General features: G+C 41.2%; 1 protein-coding gene across 1 annotated transcript; it reads left to right on the top strand.

Moving 5' to 3' along the window:
- Nucleotides 1-68: 68 nt before the first annotated feature.
- Nucleotides 69-27099, top strand: poldip3 (polymerase (DNA-directed), delta interacting protein 3). Its single transcript, XM_063017300.1, has 10 exons — nucleotides 69-139; nucleotides 4354-4496; nucleotides 7251-7699; nucleotides 20308-20367; nucleotides 20481-20561; nucleotides 20702-20881; nucleotides 20985-21062; nucleotides 21451-21580; nucleotides 22656-22722; nucleotides 24476-27099. Exons 1-10 carry the CDS (start codon nucleotides 72-74, stop codon nucleotides 24675-24677), a joined length of 1458 nt encoding a protein of 485 aa, XP_062873370.1. The 5' UTR covers nucleotides 69-71; the 3' UTR covers nucleotides 24678-27099.
- Nucleotides 27100-27634: the final 535 nt, after the last annotated feature.

The following is a 27634-nucleotide window of genomic DNA, read 5'->3' as shown; positions in this document are numbered from 1 at the left end:
GCGCCTTTTGCTTCTGTGTAGTTCTTTATCCAACGCATGCGCATTTCCGTCCCTGTGTCGACGTGAGAAAGATGGCGGACGTTTCTCTGGACGAATTGATTCGGCGACGCAATTTTAACTCTAGAGGAGGATTTAAAAGGTAAATCTCGCTCAGATGTGGGTTTATTGACGATTTTAAATCTCATCTGCGTTTCTTCAGTGAAATGTTTGTATTTAAATCTTGAATTTAACGCTACCAAAAATCCCTCAGGCGATTAGTGTAGTCTGCGCATGCTCGTTTTACTTCGCACCCGTTTTCCGAGTCCTGTTTTCCTGAGTGGTGATTGGTTGTTATTACAGTCTCACGAACGGTCAGCCAATCACAGAGCAGCGTTCTGTATGAACTACCTAATATTAGCGAAGTGGGCGGGATGTTATTGGAAAACGGGTGGGAAACAAAGATTTTGGCTATGGCTAACTGTTTTTGATTAGTTTAAACGTTAGCACGTAGTTTAGCTTCATTGATAACGGTTAATCTAACTATTCGATGAATAAATATTACAAATAAACAAATCGACTGTTGTTCCAGTGGTGGTTTAACATCAAGGTTAACTAAATATGAGCATCGTTTGTAACACGTTAATGCTAACTTTCCCAGCTAGCTTAGCACTCCACACAAGCTGTTAGTTGTCCATCACAGGGTTCATTTATTTATTCACACGCTTAATTAGGTGCAGATCGTTTTATTACTACAGATGATGGGTAATAATGTGATTCATAATCGACCTGAGAGCTTCAGGTGTGGGTCGATACTATATTGACCTTCCTTAGTTAACTTGGGGGCTATAACCAACAACCTTCTGATTACTACTCCAGCTCTTTACCCACTGATTTTATAACATACAAGAAGAAGAACGCCATTATGTATTTTATTTTGCTGGGGTCAGAGTGCAGGCTCGGCTGTTGAAGAGCGCCCGTGGAGCAGAGAGGGTTAGGGGCCTTGCTCAAGGGCCCAACAGTGGCAACCTGGCAGTGGTGGGGCTTGAACCAGTGACCCTCTGATTACTAATCCAGTATCATAACCTCTAGACTACAACTGAAACCGCTATTTGATTCCGATATGATATTTACGATATTTAAAAACGTGTGCTGTGTCCTAAATCACATACCACAGCACTTTTTAATAGAGCCGTATTAAAAGTGCAAGCCGGCCTTGAAGCGTCAGGCTGCACGGGACAGTGGTAGCCTAGTGGGTGGAGCTTTGAGCTATCAACTGAAAGGTTGAGAGTTCGAATCCCAGCTCTGCTATGCAGACACTGTTGGGCCCTTGAGCAAGGCCCTTAACCCTCTCTGCTCCAGGGGCGCCGTACAACTTCTGACCCCAGCTTCCAAACCAGCTGGGATATGCGAAGAAAGAATTTCATTGTACTGTACATGTGTATATGTATATATGATAAATAAAGGATTTCTATTTATTCTACATTTACAGCATTTAGCAGACGCTTTTATCCAAAGCGACTTACAGTTATGACTGAACACAATTTTGAGCAATTGAGGGTTAAGGGCCTTGCTCAGGGACCCAACTGTGGCAACTCGGTGGTGGCGGGGCTCAAACCGGCAACCTTCTGTTTACTAGTCCAGTACCTTAACCACTGAGCTATCACTGGCCTATTCTATGCAGTTGTTACCCTGCATTTGTCCTAGCAAGTGAAAAAACATCATTTCTTATGTAGAAGTGCAACACGGTGGCAAGCGACACCTCTGTGGTGTGTGTGTGTGGGGGGGGGGGGGTAGCTCACTGATGTTCTCCCATAGATCTACTTGACCGACCGTATGGTCTGAGCATTTGATGACGACAGAAACAAACTAAGAGCGTCACCTGAGATTTGTCTCCCGTTAGCATGGACTGACGGGTTAAGGTTGGAGCTCATACCCACACTGACGCCGGGGGTTGTGGCTTGAGACCGGTTCTGTACAGCCAGTTTGTTTGTTTATTAGAATTGTAACGTCATGTTTTACACTTTGGTTACATTCATGACGGGAACGGTGGTTACTCATTACACATAATTAGGGATGTCCCGATCCGAACTCAAAGATCGGAATCGGGCCCGATCAAGGTATTTTTTTAACTGATCGGTATCTGCTTTACTAAGACCTATCCTAAGCTTTTCGTTTTACGTCAGGTGTCGGGGCGGCACGGTGGCTCAGTGGGTAGCACCGTCGCCTCACGGCAAGAAGGTCCTGGGTTCGATCCCCAGGTGGGAAGGTCCGGGTCCTCTCTGTGTGGAGTTTGCATGTTCTCCCCGTGTCTGCGTGGGTTTCCTCCGGGTGCTCCGCTTTCCTCCCACAGTCCAAAGAAGTGCGGTGAGGTGAATTGGAGACAATAAATTGTCCATGACCGTGAATGTAACCAAAGTGTAAAAACATGACGTTAAAATCCTAATAAACTAAAGCAATAAGCCACGAGAGGCCGTACGTTACTGTGATTTTAGCACGGGGATGAAGTTTTTGGCACGACGCGAAGCGGAGTAACTTCTTTCCCCGTGCTAAAGTCATAACAGTAATGCACGGTCTCGAGTGGTTTATTGCTTTTATAAAACGGCGGTCAACATAAAATATAATAAATACAACAATATTTAATTCATAAATGTATTTATTGTGTATAAACTTACAATAAAGCATTCTTCCGCGACGCCAGGTAGTTCGATTAACAGTGTTGCTAGGCAACATGAGGGCGAAAATAACATTAACTTTCTCTATTCAGTGGCGTATTAATATGGAATGATGTGAGGTGGTCCTAGGTGTGAGTTTATCGGGGATTTTACAACGGCTTCGAACGCGGCTCAGCCAATCAGATTTTAGGACCGGTTTTATAAAAAACAAACAAACGTCAGGTGTCGTAAACGGAGAGTCCAACACGAGTTACAAGACTGAACGACATCTCAGTATCAAGCACTCTGATTGGCTTAGTTACAACACGCGTACAAGTACGGTGGCTCATAAACAAACCAGATATCATTTAACCAAACGATCTACCAATTTGATACGGCACCTAAAAAATAAACACTCAGTCGAATACAGCGAGTTTATTATTATATGATGAGAAGAGGAACCGGCCGTCCGTTAACACGGCAGAGATGTTGATTTTCCTCAAAAAGAACCTTCACTTCATGTTGAGTGTTCTAGTTTTACTGCTACAATGCTGCACTAAGTTTGTTTACTTTTATATTGTAAAAATAAAAGAACATTAAGCAATAGCTTGGATGCAGGCAATTTTTTTTCCTACAGCACTGCAGAGCTGTTTTGTTGTTAAACATATACACTGGATTAATTTGAATAACTGTAATGTACTTGAAGTGTGCACTGTGTGAACAGTATTATCCAGTTATTATCTAGACAATATCTAGAAAATACAAGTATCGGTTTGAGACTCGGTATCGGATCGGGATCAAAATTAATGATCGGGATCGGGACATCCCTACACAAGATTCATCAGTTCACAAGTTTAATATCAAAAACAGTCAATTTAGTGTCTCCAATTCACCTCACTTGCACGTCTTTGGACTGTGGAAGGAAACCGGAGCACCCGGAGTAAACCCCACGCAGACACGGGGAGAACATGCAAACTCCACACAGAGAGGACCCGGACCGCCCCACCTGGGGATCGAACCCAGGACCTTCTTGCTGTGAGGCGATAGTGCTCAGTCTGTACAGCCTGTAGCTTTGCTCTCAATTGCAGTTAAGGTACTGAAGTAGTGATCTGAAGGTTGCAGGTTCAAGCCCCACATCTGCCCTTGTTGGGTTCTTGAGCAAGGCCCTTAACCCTTAATTGCTTAGATTATATAAGGTCACAACTGTAAGTCAAGACGCTTGTATTTAGCGGTATTATTCCAACAGCGACTTCCGGTTAACCAATTAATCATTTCCATCCCTAGTTCATCCTATTAAACAGAGATTTTGGTCAACTGATGAACCAATTAATCTAATTAATTAACCTTTATTTTAAATAATTCCAAGCAACATGAGTTAACACGTCACGGTCAGGAGTACGAAAGTGAAGAGCTAACAGAAGGACGTCATTGTTTAAACTATTCATTTATTTAATATGATGGAATCTACACACCTGTCAGCAAGGGGTGTGTGTGCACAACACCTGAACTCAGTTATTAGAAGGGGCGTCCACATACTTTTGACCACGTGGTGTGTTTGTTTCAGTTTAGCGTTAGTTTCATTCTTCTTTCATTCGTTAGTGGTTTGGATCGTATCGTACGGGAAGTTGTACCATGAGCAGGCTGATTGCATTACGGGAACCTGTAGAAAAGTCATGCAGACGTCAGGAGAACGTGCTAAACCTCACTGGACTTCTTCTTGCAGGCCGAGCTTCGGCAGAGGGGCGGGACCAGTCGGAAGAGGGGCGGGACCAGTCGGAAGAGGGGCGGGGCTCATGGGCAGGACGTTCGACGCCCGACTGAAGATCGGCAGCAGTGATGTCAGACAGAGACTCGGAGGTGGAGGAGGTGAGAGACGTGTACATTCACTCATTCATTTATTCACTCATTCATTTATTCACTGATTTATTCACTCATTCATTTATTCATTCATTTATTCACTCATTCATTCAGTTATTTGTTTATTCACTCATTCATTTATTCACTCATTCATTTATTCATTCATTTATTCACTCATTCATTTATTCACTCATTCATTTATTCACTGATTTATTCACTCATTCATTTATTCATTCATTTATTCACTCATTCATTCAGTTATTCATTTATTCACTCATTCATTTATTCACTGATTTATTCACTCATTCATTTATTCATTCATTTATTCACTCATTCATTCAGTTATTTGTTTATTCACTCATTCATTTATTCACTCATTCATTTATTCATTCATTTATTCACTCATTCATTTATTCACTGATTCATTTATTCACTGATTCATTTATTCACTGATTCATTCAGTTATTTGTTTATTCACTCATTTATTTATTCATTCAGTCATTTATTCACTCATTCATTTATTCACTGATTCATTCAGTTATTTGTTTATTCACTCATTTATTTATTCATTTATTTATTTATTCATTTATTTATTTATTTATTCACTCATTCATTTATTCACTGATTCATTCAGTTATTTGTTTATTCACTCATTTATTTATTCATTCATTCATTCATTTATTCACTGATTCATTCAGTTATTTGTTTATTCACTCATTTATTTATTCATTCATTCATTCATTTATTCACTCATTCATTTATTCACTGATTCATTCAGTTATTTGTTTATTCACTCATTTATTTATTCATTCATTCATTTATTCACTCATTCATTTATTCACTGATTCATTCAGTTATTTGTTTATTCACTCATTTATTTATTTATTCATTTATTCACTCATTTATTTATTCATTTATTTATTTATTCACTCATTCATTTATTCACTGATTCATTCAGTTATTTGTTTATTCACTCATTTATTTATTCATTCATTCATTCATTTATTCACTCATTCATTTATTCACTGATTCATTCAGTTATTTGTTTATTCACTCATTTATTTATTCATTTATTTATTTATTCATTTATTTATTTATTCACTCATTCATTTATTCACTGATTTATTCAGTTATTTGTTTATTCACTCATTTATTTATTAATTCATTTATTCACTCATTCATTTATTCACTGATTCATTCAGTTATTTGTTTATTCACTCATTTATTTATTTATTCATTTATTCACTCATTTATTTATTCATTTATTTATTTATTCACTCATTCATTTATTCACTGATTTATTCAGTTATTTGTTTATTCACTCATTTATTTATTAATTCATTTATTCACTCATTCATTTATTCACTGATTCATTCAGTTATTTGTTTATTCACTCATTTATGTATTCATTCATTCACTCATTTATTTATTCATTATTCATTTATTCACTCATTCATTCAGTTATTTGTTTATTCACTCATTCATTTATTCACTCATTCATTTATTCATTCATTTATTTATTCACTCATTCATTTATTCACTCATTCATTTATTCACTCATTCATTTATTTATTCATTATTCATTTATTCACTCATTCATTCAGTTATTTGTTTATTCACTCATTCATTTATTCATTCATTCATTTTTTCACTCATTTTTTCATTTACTTATTCACTCATTCATTTATTCATTCATTTATTCATTTATTCATTCATTCATTTATTCATTCATTTATTCATTCATTCATTTTTTCACTCATTTTTTCATTTACTTATTCACTCATTCATTTATTCATTCATTTATTCATTCATTCATTTATTCATTCATTTTATTCATTCATTCATTTATTCATTCATTCATTTATTCATTCATTTATTCATTCATTCATTTATTCATTTATTTATTCATTTATTCATTCATTCATTTATTCATTCATTCATTTTTTCACTCATTTTTTCATTTACTTATTCACTCATTCATTTATTCATTCATTTATTCATTCATTCATTTATTCATTCATTTTATTCATTCATTCATTTATTCATTCATTCATTTATTCATTCATTTATTCATTCATTCATTTATTCATTTATTCATTTATTTATTCATTTATTCATTCATTCATTTATTCATTTATTCATTCATTCATTTTTTCACTCATTTTTTCATTTACTTATTCACTCATTCATTTATTCATTCATTTATTCATTCATTCATTTATTCATTCATTCATTCATTTATTCATTCATTCATTTATTCATTTTTTCATTTACTTATTCACTCATTCATTTATTCATTCACTTATTTATTCACTCATTCATTTATCCATTCATTCATTTTTTCACTCATTTATTCATTTGTTCACTCATTTATTTACTAATTCATTCATTTGTTCACTCATTTATTCATTCACTTATTTTTTCATTCATTTATTTATTCACTAATTTATTTAGTTATTTGTTTATTCACTCATTCATTCACTTATTAATTTATTCACTTATTCATTCACTCATTCTTTCATTTATTCTTTCATTTATTAATTTATTCATTCATCTATTTATTCACTTTTTTTTTCTTTCATTTGTGACAAATTCGTGTTAAATGACACAACGTGAAGAAGCAACTTGAGTATCGCCGTATAAATGACCCCAGTGTGTCGGTACAGTGCTAAAACTAATCAATCATTTGTGACATATTGGGCACAAATTCCAGCAGACACACTCTAAAATCTTGTGGAACATTTTCTCTCTGTGTGTGTTCAGGGTTCCAGGTGAAGGACGCGCGGGAGAAGCTGGCTCAGAAGGACGCGCGGGAGAAGCTGGCTCAGAAGGACGCGCGGGAGAAGCTGGCTCAGAAGGACGCGCGGTTCCGTATCCAGGCCAGAGGGGGCGCTGTGAGCACGGTGCAGGATGCCAGACAGACCATAAACTCCCGTAAACAGCAGCAGCAGCTCCAGGATTCTCCAGTAACCAGCACTCCGACTCCCATCCCTCACATTCACATCCAAAACAACACCAGTCCCACCAGTGCAGCCACCAGGACCTTCCCCACCGGTCAGGGACTCGCTACCAGGGTGGGCGTGGCCTTACAGACCGGGGGCGGAATCACAAAAGTGGTGGACGCACGCGATAGGCTGAGTCTGAAGAGGAGCGTCCCGTCGCAGCCCAGTCAGGGGGCGGCAGCTCCGCTCAAGATCACCAAAACTATCCAGGTTAGTATTAAATAATAAAGACTCTACAGAACAAACACTGACGTTCCAGCATTGAACACTCTCACAACATTGTTCTACCGTGTAACACTGTTATTCCATTATCAAACACTCTTAAACACCGACGTTTCAGCATTGAACACACTCACAACATCGTTCTACCGTGTAACACTGTTATTCCATTATCAAACACTCTTAAACACTGACGTTCCAGCATTGAACACTCTCACAACATTGTTCTACCGTGTAACACTGTTATTCCATTATCAAACACTCTTAAACACCGACGTTTCAGCATTGAACACACTCACAACATCGTTCTACCGTGTAACACTGTTATTCCATTATCAAACACTCTTAAACACTGACGTTCCAGCATTGAACACTCTCACAACATTGTTCTACCGTGTAACACTGTTATTCCATTATCAAACACTCTTAAACACTGACGTTCCAGCATTGAACACTCTCACAACATCGTTCTACCGTGTAACACTGTTATTCCATTATCAAACACTCTTAAACACCGACGTTTCAGCATTGAACACTCACAACATTGTTCTACCGTGTAACACTGTTAATCCATTATCAAACACTCTTAAGCACTGACGTTCCAGCATTGAACACTCTCACAACATTGTTCTACCGTGTAACACTGTTATTCCATTATCAAACACTCTTAAACACTGACGTTCCAGCATTGAACACTCTCACAACATCGTTCTACCGTGTAACACTGTTATTCCATTATCAAACACTCTTAAACACCGACGTTTCAGCATTGAACACTCTCACAACATTGTTCTACCGTGTAACACTGTTAATCCATTATCAAACACTCTTAAGCACTGACGTTCCAGCATTGAACACTCTCACAACATTGTTCTACCGTGTAACACTGTTATTCCATTATCAAACACTCTTAAACACTGACGTTCCAGCATTAAACACTCTCACAACATCGTTCTACCGTGTAACACTGTTATTCCATTATCAAACACTCTTAAACACCGACGTTCCAGCATTAAACACTCTCACAACATTGTTCTACCGTGTAACACTGTTATTCCATTATCAAACACTCTTAAACACTGACGTTCCAGCATTAAACACTCTCACAACATCGTTCTACCGTGTAACACTGTTATTCCATTATCAAACACTCTTAAACACTGACGTTCCAGCATTGAACACTCTCACAACATCGTTCTACCGTGTAACACTGTTATTCCATTATCAAACACTCTTAAACACCGACGTTCCAGCATTGAACACTCTCACAACATCGTTCTACCGTGTAACACTGTTATTCCATTATCAAACACTCTTAAACACTGATGTTCCAGCATTGAACACTCTCACAACATTGTTCTACCGTGTAACACTGTTATTCCATTATCAAACACTCTTAAACACTGATGTTCCAGCATTGAACACTCTCACAACATCGTTCTACCGTGTAACACTGTTATTCCATTATCAAACACTCTTAAACACTGATGTTCCAGCATTGAACACTCTCACAACATTGTTCTACCGTGTAACACTGTTATTCCATTATCAAACACTCTTAAACACTGACGTTCCAGCATTGAACACTCTCACAACATTGTTCTACCGTGTAACACTGTTATTCCATTATCAAACACTCTTAAACACTGACGTTCCAGCATTGAACACTCTCACAACATTGTTCTACCGTGTAACACTGTTATTCCATTATCAAACACTCTTAAACACTGACGTTCCAGCATTGAACACTCTCACAACATCGTTCTACCGTGTAACACTGTTATTCCATTATCAAACACTCTTAAACACTGACGTTTCAGCATTGAACACTCACACAACATCGTTCTACCGTGTAACACTGTTATTCCATTATCAAACACTCTTAAACACTGACGTTCCAGCATTGAACACTCTCACATCGTTCTACCGTGTAACACTGTTATTCCATTATCAAACACTCTTAAAAACTGACGTTCCAGCATTAAACACTCTCACAACATCGTTGTACCGTGTAACACTGTTATTCCATTATCAAACACTCTTAAACACTGATGTTCCAGCATTGAACACTCTCACAACATTGTTCTACCGTGTAACACTGTTATTCCATTATCAAACACTCTTAAACACTGACGTTCCAGCATTAAACACTCTCACAACATTGTTCTACCGTGTAACACTGTTATTCCATTATCAAACACTCTTAAACACTGACGTTCCAGCATTAAACACTCTCACAACATCGTTCTACCGTGTAACACTGTTATTCCATTATCAAACACTCTTAAACACTGACGTTCCAGCATTGAACACTCTCACAACATTGTTCTACCGTGTAACACTGTTATTCCATTATCAAACACTCTTAAACACTGACGTTCCAGCATTAAACACTCTCACAACATTGTTCTACCGTGTAACACTGTTATTCCATTATCAAACATTCTTAAACACTGACGTTCCAGCATTGAACACTCTCACAACATCGTTCTACCGTGTAACACTGTTATTCCATTATCAAACACTCTTAAACACTGACGTTCCAGCATTGAACACTCACACAACATCGTTCTACCGTGTAACACTGTTATTCCATTATCAAACACTCTTAAACACTGACGTTCCAGCATTGAACACTCTCACAACATCGTTCTACCGTGTAACACTGTTATTCCATTATCAAACACTCTTAAACACCGACGTTCCAGCATTGAACACTCTCACAACATCGTTCTACCGTGTAACACTGTTATTCCATTATCAAACACTCTTAAACACTGACGTTCCAGCATTGAACACTCACACAACATCGTTCTACCGTGTAACACTGTTATTCCATTATCAAACACTCTTAAACACTGACGTTCCAGCATTGAACACTCTCACAACATTGTTCTACCGTGTAACACTGTTATTCCATTATTAAACACTCTTAAACACTGACGTTCCAGCATTGAACACTCTCACAACATTGTTCTACCGTGTAACACTGTTATTCCATTATCAAACACTCTTAAACACTGACGTTCCAGCATTAAACACTCTCACAACATCGTTCTACCGTGTAGCACTGTTATTCCATTATCAAACACTCTTAAACACTGACGTTCCAGCATTGAACACTCTCACAACATCGTTCTACCGTGTAGCACTGTTATTCCATTATCAAACACTCTTAAACACTGACGTTCCAGCATTAAACACTCACACAACATCGTTGTACCGTGTAACACTGTTATTCCATTATCAAACACTCTTAAACACTGACGTTCCAGCATTGAACACTCTCACAACATATTTCTACCGTGTAACACTGTTATTCCATTATCAAACATTCTTAAACACTGACGTTCCAGCATTGAACACTCTCACAACATCATTCTACCGTGTAACACTGTTATTCCATTATCAAACACTCTTAAACACTGACGTTCCAGCATTGAACACTCACACAACATCGTTCTACCGTGTAACACTGTTATTCCATTATCAAACACTCTTAAACACTGACGTTCCAGCATTGAACACTCTCACAACATCGTTCTACCGTGTAACACTGTTATTCCATTATCAAACACTCTTAAACACTGACGTTCCAGCATTGAACACTCTCACAACATCGTTCTACCGTGTAACACTGTTATTCCATTATCAAACACTCTTAAACACTGATGTTCCAGCATTGAACACTCTCACAACATCGTTCTACCGTGTAACACTGTTATTCCATTATCAAACACTCTTAAACACTGATGTTCCAGCATTGAACACTCTCACAACATCGTTCTACCGTGTAACACTGTTATTCCATTATCAAACACTCTTAAACACTGATGTTCCAGCATTGAACACTCTCACAACATCGTTCTACCGTGTAACACTGTTATTCCATTATCAAACACTCTTAAACACCGACGTTCCAGCATTGAACACTCTCACAACATCGTTCTACCGTGTAACACTGTTATTCCATTATCAAACACTCTTAAACACTGATGTTCCAGCATTGAACACTCTCACAACATCGTTCTACCGTGTAACACTGTTATTCCATTATCAAACACTCTTAAACACCGACGTTCCAGCATTGAACACTCTCACAACATCGTTCTACCGTGTAACACTGTTATTCCATTATCAAACACTCTTAAACACCGACGTTCCAGCATTGAACACTCTCACAACATTGTTCTACCGTGTAACACTGTTATTCCATTATCAAACACTCTTAAACACCGACGTTCCAGCATTGAACACTCTCACAACATTGTTCTACCGTGTAACACTGTTATTCCATTATCAAACACTCTTAAACACCGACGTTCCAGCATTGAACACTCTCACAACATCGTTCTACCGTGTAACACTGTTATTCCATTATCAAACACTCTTAAACACTGACGTTCCAGCATTGAACACTCTCACAACATCGTTCTACCGTGTAACACTGTTATTCCATTATCAAACACTCTTAAACACTGACGTTCCAGCATTGAACACTCTCACAACATCGTTCTACCGTGTAACACTGTTATTCCATTATCAAACACTCTTAAACACTGACGTTCCAGCATTAAACACTCTCACAACATCGTTCTACCGTGTAACACTGTTATTCCATTATCAAACACTCTTAAACACCGACGTTCCAGCATTGAACACTCTCACAACATCGTTCTACCGTGTAACACTGTTATTCCATTATCAAACACTCTTAAACACTGATGTTCCAGCATTGAACACTCTCACAACATTGTTCTACCGTGTAACACTGTTATTCCATTATCAAACACTCTTAAACACCGATGTTCCAGCATTGAACACTCTCCCAACATTGTTCTACCGTGTAACACTGTTATTCCATTATCAAACACTCTTAAACACCGACGTTCCAGCATTAAACACTCTCACAACATTGTTCTACCGTGTAACACTGTTATTCCATTATCAAACACTCTTAAACACTGACGTTCCAGCACTGAACACTCTCACAACATCGTTCTACCGTGTAACACTGTTATTCCATTATCAAACACTCTTAAACACTGACGTTCCAGCACTGAACACTCTCACAACATCGTTCTACCGTGTAACGCTGTTATTCCATTATCAAACACTCTTAAACACCGACGTTCCAGCATTGAACACTCTCACAACATCGTTCTACTGTGTAACGCTGTTATTCCATTATCAAACACTCTTAAACACTGATGTTCCAGCATTAAACACTCTCACAACATCGTTCTACCGTGTAACACAGTTATTCCATTATCAAACACTCTTAAACACTGACGTTCCAGCACTGAACACTCTCACAACATTGTTCTACCGTGTAACACTGTTATTCCATTATCAAACACTCTTAAACACCGACGTTCCAGCATTGAACACTCTCACAACATCGTTCTACTGTGTAACACTGTTATTCCATTATCAAACACTCTTAAACACTGACGTTCCAGCACTGAACACTCTCACAACATCGTTCTACCGTGTAACGCTGTTATTCCATTATCAAACACTCTTAAACACCGACGTTCCAGCATTGAACACTCTCACAACATCGTTCTACTGTGTAACGCTGTTATTCCATTATCAAACACTCTTAAACACTGATGTTCCAGCATTAAACACTCTCACAACATCGTTCTACCGTGTAACACAGTTATTCCATTATCAAACACTCTTAAACACTGACGTTCCAGCACTGAACACTCTCACAACATCGTTCTACCGTGTAACACTGTTATTCCATTATCAAACACTCTTAAACACTGATGTTCCAGCATTAAACACTCTCACAACATCGTTCTACCGTGTAACACTGTTATTCCATTATCAAACACTCTTAAACACCGACGTTCCAGCATTGAACACTCTCACAACATCGTTCTACTGTGTAACGCTGTTATTCCATTATCAAACACTCTTAAACACCGACGTTCCAGCATTGAACACTCTCACAACATCGTTCTACTGTGTAACGCTGTTATTCCATTATCAAACACTCTTAAACACTGATGTTCCAGCATTAAACACTCTCACAACATCGTTCTACCGTGTAACACAGTTATTCCATTATCAAACACTCTTAAACACCGACGTTCCAGCATTAAACACTCTCACAACATTGTTCTACCGTGTAACACTGTTATTCCATTATCAAACACTCTTAAACACCGACGTTCCAGCATTGAACACTCTCACAACATCGTTCTACTGTGTAACGCTGTTATTCCATTATCAAACACTCTTAAACACTGATGTTCCAGCATTAAACACTCTCACAACATCGTTCTACCGTGTAACACAGTTATTCCATTATCAAACACTCTTAAACACTGACGTTCCAGCACTGAACACTCTCACAACATCGTTCTACCGTGTAACACTGTTATTCCATTATCAAACACTCTTAAACACTGATGTTCCAGCATTAAACACTCTCACAACATCGTTCTACCGTGTAACACTGTTATTCCATTATCAAACACTCTTAAACACTGACGTTCCAGCACTGAACACTCTCACAACATTGTTCTACCGTGTAACACTGTTATTCCATTATCAAACACTCTTAAACACTGACGTTCCAGCATTAAACACTCTCACAACATTGTTCTACCGTGTAACACTGTTATTCCATTATCAAACACTCTTAAACACCGACGTTCCAGCATTGAACACTCTCACAACATCGTTCTACTGTGTAACGCTGTTATTCCATTATCAAACACTCTTAAACACCGACGTTCCAGCATTGAACACTCTCACAACATCGTTCTACTGTGTAACGCTGTTATTCCATTATCAAACACTCTTAAACACTGATGTTCCAGCATTAAACACTCTCACAACATCGTTCTACCGTGTAACACAGTTATTCCATTATCAAACACTCTTAAACACCGACGTTCCAGCATTAAACACTCTCACAACATTGTTCTACCGTGTAACACTGTTATTCCATTATCAAACACTCTTAAACACCGACGTTCCAGCATTGAACACTCTCACAACATCGTTCTACTGTGTAACGCTGTTATTCCATTATCAAACACTCTTAAACACTGATGTTCCAGCATTAAACACTCTCACAACATCGTTCTACCGTGTAACACAGTTATTCCATTATCAAACACTCTTAAACACTGACGTTCCAGCACTGAACACTCTCACAACATCGTTCTACCGTGTAACACTGTTATTCCATTATCAAACACTCTTAAACACTGATGTTCCAGCATTAAACACTCTCACAACATCGTTCTACCGTGTAACACTGTTATTCCATTATCAAACACTCTTAAACACCGACGTTCCAGCATTAAACACTCTCACAACATTGTTCTACCGTGTAACACTGTTATTCCATTATCAAACACTCTTAAACACTGATGTTCCAGCATTGAACACTCTCACAACATCGTTCTACCGTGTAACACTGTTATTCCATTATCAAACACTCTTAAACACCGACGTTCCAGCATTGAACACTCTCACAACATCGTTCTACCGTGTAACACTGTTATTCCATTATCAAACACTCTTAAACACCGACGTTCCAGCATTGAACACTCTCACAACATTGTTCTACCGTGTAACACTGTTATTCCATTATCAAACACTCTTAAACACCGACGTTCCAGCATTGAACACTCTCACAACATTGTTCTACCGTGTAACACTGTTATTCCATTATCAAACACTCTTAAACACCGACGTTCCAGCATTGAACACTCTCACAACATCGTTCTACCGTGTAACACTGTTATTCCATTATCAAACACTCTTAAACACTGACGTTCCAGCATTGAACACTCTCACAACATCGTTCTACCGTGTAACACTGTTATTCCATTATCAAACACTCTTAAACACTGACGTTCCAGCATTGAACACTCTCACAACATCGTTCTACCGTGTAACACTGTTATTCCATTATCAAACACTCTTAAACACTGACGTTCCAGCATTAAACACTCTCACAACATCGTTCTACCGTGTAACACTGTTATTCCATTATCAAACACTCTTAAACACCGACGTTCCAGCATTGAACACTCTCACAACATCGTTCTACCGTGTAACACTGTTATTCCATTATCAAACACTCTTAAACACTGATGTTCCAGCATTGAACACTCTCACAACATTGTTCTACCGTGTAACACTGTTATTCCATTATCAAACACTCTTAAACACCGATGTTCCAGCATTGAACACTCTCCCAACATTGTTCTACCGTGTAACACTGTTATTCCATTATCAAACACTCTTAAACACCGACGTTCCAGCATTAAACACTCTCACAACATTGTTCTACCGTGTAACACTGTTATTCCATTATCAAACACTCTTAAACACTGACGTTCCAGCACTGAACACTCTCACAACATCGTTCTACCGTGTAACACTGTTATTCCATTATCAAACACTCTTAAACACTGACGTTCCAGCACTGAACACTCTCACAACATCGTTCTACCGTGTAACGCTGTTATTCCATTATCAAACACTCTTAAACACCGACGTTCCAGCATTGAACACTCTCACAACATCGTTCTACTGTGTAACGCTGTTATTCCATTATCAAACACTCTTAAACACTGATGTTCCAGCATTAAACACTCTCACAACATCGTTCTACCGTGTAACACAGTTATTCCATTATCAAACACTCTTAAACACTGACGTTCCAGCACTGAACACTCTCACAACATTGTTCTACCGTGTAACACTGTTATTCCATTATCAAACACTCTTAAACACCGACGTTCCAGCATTGAACACTCTCACAACATCGTTCTACTGTGTAACACTGTTATTCCATTATCAAACACTCTTAAACACTGACGTTCCAGCACTGAACACTCTCACAACATCGTTCTACCGTGTAACGCTGTTATTCCATTATCAAACACTCTTAAACACCGACGTTCCAGCATTGAACACTCTCACAACATCGTTCTACTGTGTAACGCTGTTATTCCATTATCAAACACTCTTAAACACTGATGTTCCAGCATTAAACACTCTCACAACATCGTTCTACCGTGTAACACAGTTATTCCATTATCAAACACTCTTAAACACTGACGTTCCAGCACTGAACACTCTCACAACATCGTTCTACCGTGTAACACTGTTATTCCATTATCAAACACTCTTAAACACTGATGTTCCAGCATTAAACACTCTCACAACATCGTTCTACCGTGTAACACTGTTATTCCATTATCAAACACTCTTAAACACCGACGTTCCAGCATTGAACACTCTCACAACATCGTTCTACTGTGTAACGCTGTTATTCCATTATCAAACACTCTTAAACACCGACGTTCCAGCATTGAACACTCTCACAACATCGTTCTACTGTGTAACGCTGTTATTCCATTATCAAACACTCTTAAACACTGATGTTCCAGCATTAAACACTCTCACAACATCGTTCTACCGTGTAACACAGTTATTCCATTATCAAACACTCTTAAACACCGACGTTCCAGCATTAAACACTCTCACAACATTGTTCTACCGTGTAACACTGTTATTCCATTATCAAACACTCTTAAACACCGACGTTCCAGCATTGAACACTCTCACAACATCGTTCTACTGTGTAACGCTGTTATTCCATTATCAAACACTCTTAAACACTGATGTTCCAGCATTAAACACTCTCACAACATCGTTCTACCGTGTAACACAGTTATTCCATTATCAAACACTCTTAAACACTGACGTTCCAGCACTGAACACTCTCACAACATCGTTCTACCGTGTAACACTGTTATTCCATTATCAAACACTCTTAAACACTGATGTTCCAGCATTAAACACTCTCACAACATCGTTCTACCGTGTAACACTGTTATTCCATTATCAAACACTCTTAAACACTGACGTTCCAGCACTGAACACTCTCACAACATTGTTCTACCGTGTAACACTGTTATTCCATTATCAAACACTCTTAAACACTGACGTTCCAGCATTAAACACTCTCACAACATTGTTCTACCGTGTAACACTGTTATTCCATTATCAAACACTCTTAAACACCGACGTTCCAGCATTGAACACTCTCACAACATCGTTCTACTGTGTAACGCTGTTATTCCATTATCAAACACTCTTAAACACCGACGTTCCAGCATTGAACACTCTCACAACATCGTTCTACTGTGTAACGCTGTTATTCCATTATCAAACACTCTTAAACACTGATGTTCCAGCATTAAACACTCTCACAACATCGTTCTACCGTGTAACACAGTTATTCCATTATCAAACACTCTTAAACACCGACGTTCCAGCATTAAACACTCTCACAACATTGTTCTACCGTGTAACACTGTTATTCCATTATCAAACACTCTTAAACACCGACGTTCCAGCATTGAACACTCTCACAACATCGTTCTACTGTGTAACGCTGTTATTCCATTATCAAACACTCTTAAACACTGATGTTCCAGCATTAAACACTCTCACAACATCGTTCTACCGTGTAACACAGTTATTCCATTATCAAACACTCTTAAACACTGACGTTCCAGCACTGAACACTCTCACAACATCGTTCTACCGTGTAACACTGTTATTCCATTATCAAACACTCTTAAACACTGATGTTCCAGCATTAAACACTCTCACAACATCGTTCTACCGTGTAACACTGTTATTCCATTATCAAACACTCTTAAACACTGACGTTCCAGCACTGAACACTCTCACAACATTGTTCTACCGTGTAACGCTGTTATTCCATTATCAAACACTCTTAAACACTGACGTTCTACCCTCTAACATCAACGTTCAACTATTAAACACTTACATTAAACACTTTCACTTACACCTTGACATTTCTCCATCAAAACACTGCCACAATCAGATGATCCAACATTAAAACACTTATACAACAACATTCCATCACTAAAAACACTTAAGCTGTGTCCGGAATCGCATACTTAGAGTCTGTACTAGATTGGAGGAAGTATGCTCTACTCGGCCGGTGAAGAAGTACATACTTTCAGTACAGAAGTATGCAGTAAGCACACAACACCGCTACGTACTACATCCGCCATCTTACCAACGTCAAGTGATGACGTGGGACGTGATGACGTAATATCACCATGGTTACAGACTCATTACAAACACCACTCGCCAAAATTTTTGATATTTATCGTCTTTTAAAAATGTTATTTTATTTATCTTACTTACACTTGTGAACAGAGGACTCTGTTTTCCGCTATCTTTCTTGTTTCTTATTACGCTTCGAACGCCTACGCAGCTCCAGTTGCATTATGGGATACATTAACGGACCGCAAGTGTGCATCGCTTGCATACTCAAACATGGCTGCCCAATAAGTAGGTCATCCGGGTACTTCTCGCGTACCTCTTTGTGTATACTGTGTATTCGGACATACTAACCACTCTCGCGTCCTCATTTCGCGTACTATTGAGTATGGAAGTATGCGATTCCGGACGCAGCTTTAGTTCCATCATCACTGTTACACTATCCACCATTCCAATACCAATTTTGGAACAACATTCTTCTATTAAACACCAACGTTCTTTTATCAAACACTGCCACACACAGGTGATCCAACAGTCAACACTGTTGTTCCATTATCACTGTTGCAAAGCAATGTTCCACCATCCCACACCAGCGTTTCACCACCAAACACCAGTGTTACACAAGCATTTCACCACCAAACACCAGCGTTACACAAGCGTTTCACCACCAAACACCAGCGTTTCACCACCAAACACCAGCGTTACACCAGCGTTTCACCACCAAACACCAGCGTTACACCAGCGTTTCACCACCAAACACCAGCGTTACACAAGCGTTTCACCACCAAACACCAGCGTTTCACCAGCAAACACCAGCGTTTCACCACCAAACACCAGCGTTACACAAGCGTTTCACCACCAAACACCAGCGTTACACAAGCGTTTCACCACCAAACACCAGCGTTTCACCACCAAACACCAGCGTTACACCAGCGTTTCACCACCAAACACCAGCGTTTCACCACCAAACACCAGCATTTCACCACCAAACACCAGCGTTACACCAGCGTTTCACCACCAAACACCAACGTTTCACCACCAAACACCAGCGTTTCACCACCAAACACCAGCGTTACACCAGCGTTTCACCACCAAACACCAGCGTTTCACCACCAAACACCAGCGTTTCACCACCAAACACCAGCGTTACACCAGCGTTTCACCACCAAACACCAGCGTTACACCAGCGTTTCACCACCAAACACCAGCGTTTCACCACCAAACACCAGCGTTACACCAGCGTTTCACCACCAAACACCAGCGTTTCACCACCAAACACCAGCGTTTCACCACCAAACACCAGCGTTGCACCAGCGTTTCACCACCAAACACCAGCGTTGCACCAGCGTTTCACCACCAAACACCAGCGTTGCACCAGCGTTTCACCACCAAACACCAGCGTTGCACCAGCGTTTCAACACCAAACACCAGCGTTGCTAATCATTTAATCAGGTTCATGTGTTCACCTGTTTAAATCACCTGACCCGTCTCTCTCTCTCTCTCTCTCTCTGTAGCAGAGGCCTGTAGGAATGACCAGCGGAATCCGCATCAACGTCCCGAGCAGGCCGGCCCAGGTGGGTCACACACACACACACACACACACACACACACACACACACACACACACACACACACACACACACACACATGTCCTCACTGACTCACAGTGACCGTCTCTTCTGTACAGAACCTCTCCACTGAGGAGGAAGCCGTGGTTCCTAATAAACAGTTGAAGTTCACCACAACCAACAGCCTGCTACAGACACGGGTAATTACCTGCTTTACCCCACTCTCACTCACACAAACCCTCTGTGGTGATGAGGGAGGGAGGGATGGGTGGATGGGTATCGGTTTTTGGAACCAGTACACCTGCTGACGGGGGTTTGACGATTTCTTTTTCTCCTTCAGATGGGTGGAAGTTTCTCCAACTCTCCTCCCATCACTAAAGTGGTGAAGAACGACTCGTATTTGGCTCCGCCCCCTGCTGCCGCGACTGCCTCCGCTGCCTCGGCCGCCGTGGCACCGACTCGTGCCAACCCTCGCCCACCTGCACAGACCACCGAGAGTACCACCGCCCAGCCCGCGCAGGTAATGTTACAGCCGTAACAGCTGCGTAGTAGTGAACTGACTCCACTAGTGCTGTTTAACCGTGTGTGTGTGTGTGTGTGTGTGTGTGTGTGTGTGTGTGTAGCCGGCGTTCAGCCCTCTGGAAGGAACCAAGATCACGGTGAATAATCTGCACCCGCGTGTGACAGAGGAGGACATAGTGGTGAGTGACCCAGACACACACACAGCTCATATCTGACCAGTAGTATGTGAACACTTCTAATTATCCAGCTTGGGATTTGAACCCACAACCTTCTGAGCAGCATGACTGTCTCCCTATGTACAAAAGAAGGTCCAGTGACCTGGACAGAGCTCTGACCTCAACCTAATACAGTGCCTTCGGGTTGAATTAGAATGTTGACTGTGAGCCTGGCCATTTTTTGTCTCTGACACAAATTCCAACAGGCACACTCCAAAAGCCTTCTCAGAACAGTGAACGCTTGTGGTATTAACACAGGATATCCAACAAGCTGAAGGTCCACATACTTAATATCGTTACATTAACGTGTGTGTGTGTGTGTGTGTGTGTGTGTGTGTGTGTGTGTGTGTAGGAGCTGTTCTGTGTGTGTGGAGCGCTGAAGCGAGCGAGGTTGGTGAAGGCTGGCGTCGCTGAGGTCGTGTTCGTGAGGAAAGACGACGCCATCAGCGCGTACAGGAAGTACAACAACCGCTGTCTGGACGGTAAGTAAAGCGCCGCTGGTTGTTTCATTGGCATTAGGAGGCCCTGTGTGTGTGTGTGTGTGTGTGTGTGTGTGTGTGTGTGTGTGTGTGTGTGTGCCAGTGTGTGTGTGTGCCAGTGTGTGTGTGTGTGGCAGTGTGTGTGCCAGTGTGTGTGCCAGTGTGTGTGCCAGTGTGTGTGTGTGTGTGCCAGTGTGTGTGCCAGTGTGTGTGTGTGCCAGTGTGTGTGTGTGTGCCAGTGTGTGTGTGTGTGCCAGTGTGTGTGTGTGTGCCAGTGTGTGTGTGTGTGCCAGTGTGTGTGTGTGCCAGTGTGTGTGTGCCAGTGTGTGTGTGTGTGTGCCAGTGTGTGTGTGTGTGCCAGTGTGTGTGTGTGTGCCAGTGTGTGTGCCAGTGTGTGTGTGTGCCAGTGTGTGTGTGTGTGCCAGTGTGTGTGTGTGTGTGCCAGTGTGTGTGTGTGTGTGCCAGTGTGTGTGTGTGTGTGCCAGTGTGTGTGTGTGTGTGTGTGTGTGCCAGTGTGTGTGTGTGTGTGTGTGTGCCAGTGTGTGTGTGTGTGTGTGTGTGTGTGTGCCAGTGTGTGTGTGTGTGCCAGTGTGTGTGCCAGTGTGTGTGTGTGTGTGTGCCAGTGTGTGTGTGTGCCAGTGTGTGTGTGCCAGTGTGTGTGTGCCAGTGTGTGTGTGTGCCAGTGTGTGTGTGTGCCAGTGTGTGTGTGTGTGTGTGTGTGTGTGTGTGTGCCAGTGTGTGTGTGTGTGTGTGTGTGCCAGTGTGTGTGTGTGCCAGTGTGTGTGTGTGTGTGTGTGTGTGTGTGCCAGTGTGTGTGTGTGTGCCAGTGTGTGTGTGTGTGTGCCACTGACCCTTTCCAGCTTTTGTTTCTTCATTAATTCACTATTAAATTCCCCGCTGCTTGCACCACCCCCACGCTGGCCCAGGAGAGCCGAGACTATCACGCTCTCCCCTAACAGCACTGGTGGACTAGCGTGTTACTCTGTGGTTCAGATCTCTCTCTCTGTCTCTAGTTGTATTCTGTTTCTGTTCAGTTTTATATATATATTTTATTTATTGTGATGTTTCTCTGTGACAGGTCAGCCAATGAAGTGTAACCTTCACATACAGGGCAGTGTCATCACGTCAGACCAGCCCATCCTGCTGTAAGTCTCTTTATATCCACCTGTTTACGCTTTTTAATTGTTGAGGTTTTATACCGAGTTTATCGGTGCTTCAGTGATCGCTGTGGTTCACTATTATCAGCACTAGTACAGTTTACTATTATAATCACTGTTACGGTTCACTTTGACCCTTTTTCCACCTATGTGAAACGGGCTCCATTCTGGTTCACGAACTTGATTTTGAACTGGTTCGGTGTGTTTCCACCAAAAACAAGAGGTTCCAAACAGGCACCACAGGATACCAGAGTTCTTCTGGTGGAAAAGCGCTATCAATAGCACCCAGGTTTTCAAAATAGAGCTGGTTCAAGAACCGGAGTTCTTTTGGTGGAAAAGCGCTATTAATAGCACCGAGGTTCTCAGAATGGAACCGGTTTAAATACCAGTTCTTTTTGTGGAAAAGTGCTATCAGTAGCACCGAGGTTCTCAGAACGGAACCGGTTCAAGACTTAAGAGTTCTTTTGGTGGAAAAGTGCTATCAATAGCACCGAGGTAATAGCACCAAGGTTCTCAGAATAGAACCGGTTTAAATACCAGAGTTCTTTTCGTGGAAAAGTGCTATCAGTAGCACCGAGGTTCTCAGAATGGAACCGGTTTAAATACCAGAGTTCTTTTGGTGGAAAAGTGCTATCAATAGCACCGAGGTAATAGCACCAAGGTTCTCAGAATAGAACCGGTTTAAATACCAGAGTTCTTTTCGTGGAAAAGTGCTATCAGTAGCACCAAGGTTCTCAGAATGTAACCGGTTCAAGAACCAGTGTTCTTTTGGTGGAAAAGTGCTATCAATAGAACCCAGGTTCTCAGAATAGACCCGGTTTAAGAACCAGATTTCCTTTCATGGAAAAGCACTATCTATAGCACGGAGGTTCTCGGAATGGAACCGGTTCAAGAACCAGTGTTCTTTTGGTGGAAAAGTGCTATCAATAGAACCCAGGTTCTCAGAATAGACCCGGTTTAAGAACCAGATTTCCTTTAATGGAAAAGCACTATCTATAGCACGGAGGTTCTCGGAATGGAACCGGTTCAAGAACCAGAGTTCTTTTGGTGGAAAAGTGCTATCAATAGCACCGAGGTTCTCAGAATAGAACCGGTTTAAATACCAGAGTTCTTTTCGTGGAAAAGTGCTATCAGTAGCACCAAGGTTCTCAGAATGTAACCGGTTTAAGAACCAGAGTTCTTTTGGTGGAAAAGTGCTATCAATAGCACCGAGGTTCTCAGAATAGAACCGGTTTAAATACCAGAGTTCTTTTCGTGGAAAAGTGCTATCAGTAGCACCAAGGTTCTCAGAATGTAACCGGTTCAAGAACCAGAGTTCTTTTCGTGGAAAAGTGCTATCAATAGCACCAAGGTAATAGCACCAAGGTTCTCAGAATAGAACCGGTTTAAATACCAGAGTTCTTTTGGTGGAAAAGTGCTATCAATAGAACCCAGGTTCTCAGAATGGAACCGGTTCAAGAACCAGAGTTCTTTTGGTGGAAAAGTGCTATCAATAGAACCCAGGTTCTCAGAATAGAACCGGTTTAGGAACCAGATTTCCTTTCATGGAAAAGCACTATCTATAGCACCGAGGTTCTCAGAATGGAACCGGTTGAAGAACCAGAGTTCTTTTGGTGGAAAAGTGCCGTGTTATTATCACTGCTATGGTTTAATATTATTATCACTGTTCTGGCGGGTGAATGTTCACACTCAGTAAATTTACTCCTTGTGCTTGTCTAACCTTCCTGTTTTCTCTCTGTAGGAGGCTCAGCGACTCTCCCGGTAAGAAGGAGGCCTCCTCCATCCTGGCTCCGTCCCGATCCACACCCCGCTCGGCGCCGGCCGAAGTGGATCCCCAGACCATACTGAAGGCTCTGTTCAAATCGTCCAATCAGAGCTCGGCCACTACAGAAGCCACGCCTACTGCAGCGGAGGCCTCTACAGCGTTCCGCATCAAGCTCTAACACACACACACACACACACACTGCAGCCTCTCACATCAGCGTTATGTGCTGTGTGTTCACACTAGCAGGCGGCGTGTTAACATTTATTTTCGATGTAGATTTCCAGGACTCGGGGGAGGGGGACAGAGGCGGGGCTACAGGCTGTTTGGATGTTGTAGAACAGCTGGTGAATACGATTGGTTCTAGCACATCTGTCTGACACGGTCATACACACACACACACACACACTCAGAGCGGTACATGTCCACCTGCCATCATGCGTAGCCAATCAGGTGCAGGTGAACTGGTAATCTAAGCTGGGAAATTTGGATGTACTCAATTCCCCTGTCCACCGCCGATGACGGATCCTTGTACGGAAGGACCGCGCTACTCTCTTAATGTTCCTCCACCACTGACACTCAACCTGAGCACCTCCTGGACTTACTTTTGGGGCTCTCCTGATTTTTAATGTATTTTAAATACAATCCGAGCAGTATTACGTCCTGTAAATCACTTTTAGTCTGTTAGGCTACATGCTAACGCTAGGTAGGTGGGTAGCCAGTCAGCGCTAGAGACTCGCACCCCTATAGGTGTGTCTTAAGGGGACCCAAGAGAGCTTAACTGGCCTGTAATTCATCCTTATTCCAGTGGCTCAGACGCTGCCTGTAAACTCTGAGTGCAAGGCAGAAATACGCCATTGATAATGTCTGCATGACTTGAGGAGAACATACCAAACTCGTCACAGCTCATGTGCTGAAGAGGGCGGTTTGTTCTCTCCTTCGACAATGCTGATCTAAGCAACGACTGCAGAGCCCTGAATGCATCTCTAGAACAAACTGGAGTGCCCATCCATACACATACTGGGCCAGCTGTAGCCTAGAGGTTAATGTACTGGACTGTGGATCAGAGGGTCGCTGGTTCAAGCCCCACCACTGCCACTGTATACTGTAATTAATTCGCTTTGGATAAATGCTGAAAATGTAAATACTGTCATCTTCTGACTGAACGGGCACAAATTCCCACAGACATGCTTCAAATTCTCATGAGAGGCTTCTCAGAAGAGTCGTAGCTGAATAGATCACATGCGGTTACACTTGCCATTTTATCCAAAGCGATTTACAATTATCATTAAATGCATTGTGAGCGATTGTGGGTTGAGGGCCTCGCTCAGGGGCCCAACAGTGGCAACTTGGATTACAGGCAACCTTCGGATTACTAGTCAAGTACCTTAAGCGCCGAGCTACCACTGAACCCACGTAGCGGTCACTCTATTTTAATACAGTCTGTTTTTGAAATGGGGCGTCCGACAAGCTCGTGGTCAGGTGTCCAAATACTTTCGGCCACATAGTGTTGATAGTGTAGATAGTTTTCAAGCTCGCTGCTCAGTAGCACAGCCAATAGAAAGCTATTCTTATCGTGTCTGAACTGCCTCGGATTGAGCGCCTGGTGTTTACTGTTTTAAGTAAAAGTGGCATCAGCTGAACTTCGGGTCGACCCGAGGGGTTCGGACTGGACGATACAGACCCCACGTCAGAGAAATACGAGACTCCTCCTGTTATTGTATTAAATCTGATCTTAAATTTATCCTGACAGGTGATTAAGACTTTAAATTAAATAAGAACAGAATATAGCGGCGGAATCTAGATTTGCAGGTGGACACGTACATGATCGCGCACACACAATCACTCTTTCAGAGGCTGCATTCACATCTACGTTGACATCTTTTGCAGTGTAAATAAATCGGTTAAGCTCGATTAAGCATCGACGTGTGTTGCCGCTCTGATGTTCCCAGTTTTCCATTGCTGGGAACTCTGGGAACTCGTCACACGTTCATGAGAGAATAAAGTGGATTGGGACACAGCCGGAGATGCTGATAAGCTGTCTAGCTTTTATGTGAACTGAATGTAAGAATGGAAAACATTCGAGTGCTATTGCTAGAATATTTGGCAACCTGTTCTGTTGAGAAAGACATTTAAGGGGGTCTGTTCTGGTCTGGACAGTTTTAGGTTCTCTGATTGGATGGAGATTAAAACGTCCTTGTGAATGCAGCCCTGATCAGGAGAAAATTAAAGAAACAGGATTTTGGAACCACATGAAGATACACACACACACACACACACACACACCGGCACGCGTGTGTTCAGACATGATTGTAACGTATCATGTTTTTAAATGTAATAGCACATGATGATGATGATGATGATGCGGTTGTACACACAGCATGTATAAAGACTCGTTTTATAGCACCGGATCTGTAAGGAGGGCGGTCCTGTCCTAATCCTCCATTTTCAGCTTGTCAGTGATGTGTATTTTCGCGAGTGTTACGGGTTTGGCACACGGCCCCCGAGCCCACTGTACCGGGAGAGGGTTGTGTGTTCCATGCTCGGTGTTTTCTGGACTGCTTGTTTGTTTATCTGCAGTAAACTCTGGCTTTGTAATAAAACCCGCCCCCTGTGTGTGTCATTATTTACACCGGTATTGTTTGTTTATTAGAATTTTAACGTCAAGTTTTACACTTTGGTTACATTCATGACAGGAACGGTAGTTACTCATTACACAAGATTCATCAGTTCACAAGGTTATATCAAACAGTCATGGACAATTTTGTATCTTCAATTCACCTCACTTGCACGTCTTTGGACTGTGGGAGAAAACCCACGTGGACACGGGGAGAACATGCAAACTCCAAACAGAAAGGACCTGGACTGCCCCGAACCCAGGACCTTCTTGCTGTGAGGCGACAGTGCTACCCACTTAGCCACCGTGCCGCCCCACTGGTATTGAAAACTAATCTTCAGTATGCATTTACATACGTCCAGTGTTTAAAGGTGCATTCATTAGTGTAAAGAACATGAAACCTGGACCCCTAAGCAATAACAATTCTTATCTAAAGCAACTTTGGACAATTATGACCGAATAAATTCCAACCAATTTAAGATTAAGGGATCAACAGTGGCAACCTGCAGATGTAGGGCTTG

Source organism: Trichomycterus rosablanca, chromosome 2 (assembly GCF_030014385.1).
Source record: "Trichomycterus rosablanca isolate fTriRos1 chromosome 2, fTriRos1.hap1, whole genome shotgun sequence".
Classification (NCBI taxonomy): Eukaryota; Metazoa; Chordata; class Actinopteri; order Siluriformes; family Trichomycteridae; genus Trichomycterus; species Trichomycterus rosablanca.
The sequence above is the reverse complement of the archived record's forward strand: the minus strand, read 5'-3'. Positions and strand labels throughout refer to the sequence as shown.

Excerpts from the sequence above, each read along its gene's own strand:
- poldip3 (XM_063017300.1), top strand. The coding sequence starts at position 72 with ATGGCGGACGTTTCTCTGGACGAATTGATTCGGCGACGCAATTTTAAC. Across the intron at positions 20,882-20,984 it reads CCACCGCCCAGCCCGCGCAG|CCGGCGTTCAGCCCTCTGGA; the intron begins GTAATGTTACAG and ends GTGTGTGTGTAG. Across the intron at positions 21,063-21,450 it reads TGACAGAGGAGGACATAGTG|GAGCTGTTCTGTGTGTGTGG; the intron begins GTGAGTGACCCA and ends GTGTGTGTGTAG.